At 35.3% G+C, this 8,798-nt stretch overlaps 1 protein-coding gene across 1 annotated transcript; it reads left to right on the plus strand.

Annotated features, from left to right (window-relative positions):
- The first annotated feature begins 3,708 nt into the window (after positions 1–3,708).
- LOC132624019 (importin subunit alpha-1a-like) lies at positions 3,709–8,311 on the plus strand. Its single transcript, XM_060338839.1, has 10 exons — positions 3,709–3,909; positions 4,197–4,293; positions 4,375–4,463; positions 4,543–4,689; positions 4,778–4,963; positions 5,107–5,270; positions 5,346–5,424; positions 6,675–6,884; positions 7,613–7,746; positions 7,837–8,311. The coding sequence occupies exons 1-10, from the start codon at positions 3,724–3,726 to the stop codon at positions 8,114–8,116; spliced, it is 1,572 nt and encodes a 523-aa protein (XP_060194822.1). The 5' UTR covers positions 3,709–3,723; the 3' UTR covers positions 8,117–8,311.
- The last annotated feature ends 487 nt before the right edge of the window (positions 8,312–8,798 follow it).

Here is an 8,798-nt window from a genome sequence, read left to right on the forward strand (position 1 = left end):
ACGCACTTAATCCATTGAGTGTAGTCAAAGATAATTGGATATTATTAAGACGTTTTTAACTTTTATTATAATATAATGCCACAACTGAGCAATTATATTCTATGTTCTGCTTGTCCTACCTTAAGTACCAAATTATTTTTTTTAAGAAAACAATTTCAAGAAAATTGGCCAAAGTCATGGGTATTCTAATTAGCTAGACTCCAAGAAGATGAGCTCCTAAAAGAGATATACTACATAATGGAGAACGTGAGCCTGTTACAAGTTGTCAGCAAAACTTTTGATAGTGTGAGTCAATTTGGCAAGCTGGTAATGAGAATTACTGCGGAGTTAATTCTTGTTATATTGATTTGATAATAGCTGTCAAGACGATTTTTTTTACACTATCAAAAGATTTCAATATGCTAATCGGAAAAAAAACAATGCGTAATTTTTTGAGAGTTTTTATACATACGAGGACGATTCATGTAATTAAGTATATATCGATTTCCAACTTGTGCAAAGGAATTCTCTGTTGACAACTTATAATACTTGAAGGGAAGTTAAGAAAGAAAGTGATGACGAATCTTTTTTCTTATCTCACGAGCTTGTTTAGATTCTACTATTTTTTTTCTATTATATAGAAAGGTGAAGATGGTCGTCCAAGGGAGAAATGTAGGTCGATTTCAATCAATTAGAAAAGTGCTCTGCCTCTGCCTCACGTGTTCAGTGGCAGTTTCGTCTACTTGCAACCAAGGACATTATAGACATTTCATAAATATTCCTGCATGGGTTACTTATATTGCTACAGTTTCAAAGCTTTAGTCATAATAAATGGTCTAATGACAAAATAACCAGGCATCTTTTCCTAAATGACGAGTGGGTCCAATTGATGGGACATCTCAAGTGGCCCCATATTTTCTCCAAACTCTCGAAAAATGCTTTGCGCAGTGAGTGCTGATTAATGATCTTTTCATGGGTATTGCACTCCGTTCAATGGTTTATAATTCCTTCGTCCTAAAAAGATTATTTTAATTTGACTTGATATAAAATTTAAAAAATAAAAAAAAGACTTTTAAAATATGTGATTCAAAACAAGCCTTAGATATTTGTGTAACTGTAAATTATCTCATAAAATTAAATTATTTCTAAATATAGAAAGGTGCCAATCTTTTTAGGACAGACTAAAAAGGAAAGGAACACAATCTTTTTGAAATAAAGGGAGTAATTTTTTATGGAGTTGAAGTTTTAATTTTGTTGTTATGCCAATGAAATTGTCTTCAGAAGTTCCAATGATGTATCTGCACGTATTATCTTGATATTAAAAAAAAGGGTTAAAAATATCCCTATACTTTATTTTAATGATTAAAAATATTCTCCGTTATAATTTGAGTTATTTATACCCCATCTTTATGAAAGTTAGCAAATATATCCTTCATTTGATGAAAATCCCCAAATTAATTCAAATAACTCGATTTCATAAAAAGTTAATCACTCCCCTATTTTACCCTTCATAGGAAGAATGAGTTATTTTAGGAGGTAGGTCGGGACGGGTAAAATATGGGAATGAGTTTTTTTTTTTTTTTTTTGTGTGTGTAAAATCGGGTTATTTAGATCAAATTGGGAATTTTCGTCAAATGAAGGGTATGTTTACTCCCTCCGGATAAAAAAAAGAGTCCACTTAGCTTTTTTTTTCTTGAATAAAAAAAAGAGTTCACTTAGCAAATCAAGAAAGAATTAACCTTGTTTTTTCATATTTGCCTCTATTAAGTGTTATATGATCAAATCCCAATGTATTTAATTAGGGGTGGTTTAGTCAAATTACCTATTTTTGCCTAGGAGTTAATATTTTCTTAAGTGGTGTGTAAATGGCTAAGTGGACTTTTTTTTTTTATCCAGAACGAATAATTTTTATAACGTCAGGGACATAAATGATCCAAAATTATAATAGATGATATTTTTAGCCTTAAGGGACATTTTTGAACCTTTTCCCAAAAACAAAATGTCTTAGAAAGTGTAGAATTAAGGGAAAATGACACTGTGTGTCCACTCAGCCAAACAAATCCCACATTTAACTATTGTTTGGGCTTAATACCACTAGGTGTCCGGTTGGCCCAAATTAATGCCAAAAAATGACCGGTTGGCCCAAAATAATGCCAAGGCTAGCCGGCCCAACGGCCCAGGCGCTTAAAAAAAAGACTTTTTGTGGCGACGGGTTGCTACAGCATATATACATATGTTGGAATTATATATACACTTTATATACAAGAATTGTACAGTTTATATACATATGCTGGAATTAATCATATATTTATTATATATAAATTATACGTTAATTATACATTTATTATACACATATTATACAATAATGATTCATATTGTATACCATAATGATACAGTTTCTATAATACATTTTTTATACGTATGGTACACTTTCTATACAAGACTGATACAGTTTATATACACATGCTGGAATTATATATATACACTTTCTATACAAAAATGATACAATTTTCTATTCTATACAGGGCAGTTGCACTGTGCTGATATACATTATATACACAAATGATACATATTATATACAAAAATGATACATACCTTAGTGATTCATATTTTATACAGTTTCTATACATTACAGATAGATACTGATACATATTTTATACACAAATGACACATATATAAAAATCGCCTCAAACATTTTTGTGTTTGAGTTTTTATTTGAAAATTGTCTTATTTAAATTTTGGCTAATGGATGAAATTACTTTAGTGGGTATAATTTGAGTTTAGGTCACCAAGTGGAATTAGTTTTACCCAACCGGCTATATGTGTCCTTTCCCGAAAAAATAAACACATGTACGCGAAATTTTTCCCATGTGTTATCCCCGTTTTCAGCAGCCCAAGAATTGAGCCCAAAACTAAAACAAAACATTCGAGAGTATTCCCCACCTTATTCGAATTTTCTATATAACTCGGAAAGAAATCCAAGTTAAACCCCAATCCTAATATCCGTCCTTTGCAGAACCTCTTTTGTTTTCATATACTAGAATTTTGGTGTGAACGAAAAGACCTCTGTTCACTGCACTTTTGGAGGTCGGTTATTAGACATCTGTTCACTGCACTTTTAGACCTCTGTTCATATACTAAGAAATCATCATGTCCCCTGCGATACTGATTTGTCCGTCAATGCGTTCTAGATATCATCATTTTAGGTTACATGCATGCATGCTTGTTAATTTCACAAGTTACTTGTTTAACCATTAGATTATCTGTCTTGTATGAAGCAATACCTTTAAATTCCATCCATGCCCGAGTAATATCTATGAATACTTTCCGTGCTTAAACCAGATTTAGATCGAGTTAATAAAACTGTGTACACGCTGAATTTATTCTCCCAAATATGTTAGTGTTTAGATTATGACTATGCAAGTGAAAGTAAGTACATAAACTGTTTAAGTGACGGTTGTTCAAGGTCTTCTCTCCAAAATATTTACTAGTATAGTACAGTACATTTATTTTCTCTATCTACTTTCTCTCTCGATTATTGGAAACAAGTCTTCCTATCTCCCAAGGTAGGGATAAGGAGTAAGGTATGCGTACATTTTACTCTCCCCAGACCCCACCTTGTGGGAATATACTGGGTATGTTGTTGTTGTTACTTCCTCTCTCTCGGTTCAATCAGTAATATCTATTATTAATTTTCTTATATTTTTTTGTTTGTTGCAGTTTTCGCTTTTTAAAAGTATTTCTATGAAGAGTGCTCGGGCACCAAGTCATAGGAGACCAAGGAAGGATGCCATCAGCACCCGAGGAGTGCTGCGGCGCTCCAGCCGAATCCGCAAACTGGCAGGGAGTTTGCCGCAGGAGGAGAGTGCCATCAGCGCCCGAAAGGGGGAGCTTGCTTTATCCCTTCAATACGTTATTAAGCAGTTAGAGGTTTAAGGCCGACTATCTTCTGGTGTATGAATGTGTGCATATATATGTCTATATCAGGAGAAAAGAAGCTCTCTTATTCTTATTTCAGGCTGGATTTCTTAAATTAATTTTTATCAGAAATAAAGCTCTTTTGATCGTGTACTAAATGACCCCTTTTTCAACCAAAATCCATTACTTGTGTCATAGTTGGGACGTCATTCTTTGGGTTTGTGGTCGTGCAGTACTCTACTTTGTGCACATTTACTTGTGAATGTGGTTTGGTTTGATAATTAATTGTTGGTATACAGGAATGTCATAAAACAATGGTTGTGCGGGTTAGTTCACGTGATGTCGAGGAGCAGCTGAAGGCGACCAAAGCTCTCGGGGAATTGTTCCGTGACGAAAGTACTGAGCCTACTCCAGCTTCATTTCTGCTGACTTTAGTCAATTTTTGTATCACTTACTCATAAGTATTTTGATTCACAGGAGGCTTTCCTCTTAAAGCATTCATAAAATGTGGTGTTGTTAGTCAAGTTGTTAAGTTTCTAGAGGCGGGACATTCTGTGCAGCTCCAGGTACAGTGTGATGTGTTGATTAACTTTTGTGCCTTCTTTAGCTAACACTCGCTTTATTCTTTTGGTTTGGCCTTCATAGCTTGAAGCTGCTAGGGTTCTCACAAATCTTGGTTCTCATTGTATGTCGTGGTATCCTCGTTTGGTTACTGAGGTGGTGATTGAATACGACCTGGTGGAAAAATTTGTAGATTTTCTGAACTCTCCAGATGATGATATTCGTGCTCAGGTGTGTTTTAAAATTGGCAAACGTCTATGCTGTATAGACTGAAGCCATGTTGATTAACAGGACGATCGTGTTTTCTTTCCTACTACAGGCTCTCTTGGCACTAGGACATTTTGCTGCTCGCGATAATGATTGCCGTGACCATGTTCTTCACCAGAAGGATTTGCTTTCTTTCCTGGGTGGCTTGAAGGGGAATGAGGAGCTTTCCATGCTGAGATCAACCTCGTGGACTCTATTGATGTTTTACAAGGACAAGCTACAACCTGCATTTGAGCAGGTTGGTTGAAAAGTCTTTATGCCTGCAGTTCTTTAATTCATAATATTTATTTTCTTAAGTTATTGAAGTTCTTACTGTGGGTCACCTGATTTGGTAAAATGAAAGAAAGGACTTACATATACCAAATACAACTCATTTGTCAGGTGAAGCCAGCACTCACAGCTCTTCGTACCCTTGTTTGTTCAAATGAAGATGAAGTGCTAATAAATGCATGCGGAGTACTTTGTATCCTTTTTCGGGGTAAAAATGACAATATTCAAGACGTCATTGATGCAGATGTTTGTCAGCGGCTGCTTGATCTCCTCACGTGAGTGGAATGCTTTAGTTTCCCCACGTAACCTTCTTTTTCGTATATTCATATATATGTCAGTTGATGTTTCAGGTATCCGTCTTCTTCAGTATTCATACTTGCCCTCCGTGCAATTGGAAATATTGTTTTCAGTTGCTGCATCCTTAAACAGGTATGTTGGACTTATGGTGCTTTTGTGGTTGAATCCAAACTCTTGAGGAATTAAATTTAGTCTTGTTCTTCTACGCATCTGAGCCATCTAGTAGCATGCTACACTGGTAGCTAACACTTCTATTTCCTACACAGCTATGCTTAGCTTACAGATTAATGGGCAAGATTAATACTCTTCTATTTATTATTATTTATAGCGTATTTAAAATTTACCGTTATTGTTTGTGCAGCAAGACATATGAGCCATTATCATTTTATTCTGTATTACACACTAAATCAAAAAGATTGCCAGCAAGGCAGAAACAAAAGGCATGTGTTTACGGTGGATGTAATATAGGGGAAAATAGATTATCAAGCTGTAAGCCTGGAATATCTTGACCTAATTCTGGTGCTTCGAATATAGGGAGAATCACTCTTAAATATAGCATCTGCTCATGATGTGCCCCACAGAATATTAATGCACCATCCACATTGAGCAAATGTGTAACAGAAATGATATTGTTTGCTCTATTCCCAACACTGAAACCCTTAATCCGTTGTCTCTGAACTGCAAGGTCCACCAACTTGCTTAATCCCTCCATGGCAATAATGTAAAGAAAAGGTGAGAGAGGAGGGTCCTGCTGTCTAATCCCACTGGTTTGCCCAGGGGCGGAGCCACGTTAGCTCCAGGGAGTTCATTCGAACCCTCTTGGCGAAAAATTACAGTGTATTTTCAAAGTTAAAATTATTTTATTATGTATATATAATAGATGTTGAACCCCCTAAATGAAAATACTAGCTCCACCACTGGGTGCCATTGAGTAGTATTGAATAACCTCATAGTTGAGGTGCATTATTTTATCGATTTATCACCAAATTCCCTAGTATGAAGCACTAGCTGCTTGACTTTTTAATGCAATCTTGATTGATTGAACCTCGTTTGATGCTCTACGCCTCAAGTTTTCTTGCACTTCTCAGGTGTGGAAATGGAAAGAGTTCGACTCGTTATTGTAAAATTGTCAGTGTCTTAGGATTGGTTTGCTGGAGACAGTCAATTATTTGGCTTCCTTTGCTATAAACCTGTTAAGCTACCCATAACATCGTCCTTCCTTCAACGCACTAAATTGGTCGGGCAAGTGCATTGTGCAAAGGACACAATTGAAAAATGGATATTTTTTCCTAGGTTTTTCTTTCAATCTTCTGTTAAAATGTTGTGTCAACCATGCATTTTACTTTATTTTTGATTTAATGTCAACTATCTTCGCAACCCAGCAAATTATTGACCGTGGCGTCCTTCATCGTGTGTCGGAGTTCTTGCTAAGAAAGAACCTTGAGAAAAAAAGACCGAAAATTGAGATCTGCAAGACTACAAAGCATATTATCGCTCGGAACGGTGAGGAGTTTGATGTTGTTGAGAAGATACAATACGATGCCTGCCGGATAATAGCGATTATTAATAAAGGGAACAGCAAGCACATACAGGTATGTCTTCATGATTTAAAAGAAAAGCAAACTATATTGAGCTCTTGCGTACATTATCTGCATGTCTTCCAAGTTAACAGATTTATGGTTCGTGAGGGGGTTGAGTAGGTGAATATGAGAGAGTTAAATAGCCGGTGTGTTGGAAATAGAACAGGAAATTTTGAATGAGTCATATGATCAATTTATAGCCTGTTTGGCCAAACTTATTTTTCCCTCAAAAGTACTTATTTTTTTAATAAGTGCTTATTTGAAAAAAAGTGAAGTGTTTGGCCAAGTTTTTGGGAGAAAATAAGTGTTTTTGGGGAGTAGCAGAAGCAGTTTTTCAGAAGCTAAAAAAAACAGCTTTTGCTCGAAAGCATTTTTTTGAAAAGTACTTTTGAGAAAAATACAAATAAAAGCACTTTTTAAAAGCTTGGCCAAACACTAATGAATGCTCAAAGGTACTTTTTTAATTAATTGGCCAAACATTTTCGCTAAAAGTGCTTTTTTGAAAAGTACTTTTAAAAAAAAATACTTTTTAAAATAAGCAAATTTTAAAAGCTTGGCCAAACAGGCTATTAATCTGAAATCCAGATTGCGGGACATGGTGTTTGGTTAAAAATACACATTCACTCTGGAGAAATATGAGATCATAATCTTTAATTGAAAAATAAGAGTAGATTCGTGGCATCTGATTTGCCCTTTTTTTTTAACAGTGGCTAGCTAAATAGTTTGTAAATTTCCACCAGGCTGTAATTGATGCTGGATTAATAGCTCCTCTGGTCGAATTGATTAGCACTGGAGACACCGAACCTCGTGTAAAGCATATGGCTGCCTGGGCAATTTCAATTGCTATTACCGATGGGACTGATGAACATATTAAGTATGTAACTTCTTTTTCGGGTTAATCACCTCTCTGATATTGCTGATATGTTTTACTGAATTCGGTGTGTTCTTGTGCTTTTTTATTTAGGCACCTAGTGACAATGGAGGACTGCTTAAAGCCTATGTGTGATTTGCTCAATTTGGATTGTTTAATGACTATCAGTGTCGCTCTAGAAGGATTGGTTAAAGTGATGGAGTCTGCAAAACGCTCTAATTTTTCTTGTGCCGACAAGTTCCTAGAATGTGATTTTGGGAAGTTTTATAAGACTAGTTGTTATTTTGTTAACGTTAACCTATGTGAGAAGGCTTGCACCTTAATGGCTAACTTGCAGAGGTATGGTTACAAGCACAAATATGATGTTAAATAGCCTGTTCCTTGATGTACCGTCCATCATCCTATCACAGGCATAACTTTATTTATAGTTTCTTTTGCTCTTATATAGACGTAGGCCCATGCTAGAGCCTGGGCCCTACATTTGTTGATAATTGTATTTCTCTAATTTCTAAGCGGACCTTAGTAGTTTGAAGTTTGAACAATCTATTTTATGCTATTCTTTATGATTCATTGGCACTTTATGCCCCTATTTTGTTTTGGTCTTCAATATTTTGTCTCTCATAACGAACAATATTTTTGCGGGGCATAGGTTATATTTCGCATCGTAGTATCTCTTGTTACCAGGTATGCCCTCATGCTTCGCTAAAGATCAGCACATTTAAAGGGCAAAAATTAGAGACCCAGCCCCTTTGAAGGGAAAAACGTGCAATTTCATTAATGCGTTATTTTTTGTAATTTCTGGCCCGGCAAGTATTCACATTCCTTTGTTATCTTTAACAAGAAGTTTCTAGTCTAGGATGTAATTTTGGTTGTCAACTATTATACAATTTACCTAGCAACCGTTTCAACCATTTTTTCACGGTTATTGGGGTTAGTAATTAGATATTATAAAGGAACACTCACATAAACATGCAATTTCAACTATTTACATAAATTTTTTTTGTTCTTTCTCAACTAAGATAGATGAATTAAACCTAAGAGCAATGAAATATCAG

The sequence above is a fragment of the Lycium barbarum genome, chromosome 12 (genome assembly GCF_019175385.1).
Source record: "Lycium barbarum isolate Lr01 chromosome 12, ASM1917538v2, whole genome shotgun sequence".
Lineage (NCBI taxonomy): Eukaryota > Viridiplantae > Streptophyta > Magnoliopsida > Solanales > Solanaceae > Lycium > Lycium barbarum.

Bases quoted from the DNA above. Each gene is read 5' to 3' on its own strand.
- LOC132624019 (XM_060338839.1), top strand. From the start codon at position 3,724: ATGAAGAGTGCTCGGGCACCAAGTCATAGGAGACCAAGGAAGGATGCC. The intron at 4,964-5,106 runs GTTGGTTGAAAA...CTCATTTGTCAG, and splicing joins TACAACCTGCATTTGAGCAG to GTGAAGCCAGCACTCACAGC. The intron at 7,747-7,836 runs GTATGTAACTTC...TTTTTTATTTAG, and splicing joins GGGACTGATGAACATATTAA to GCACCTAGTGACAATGGAGG.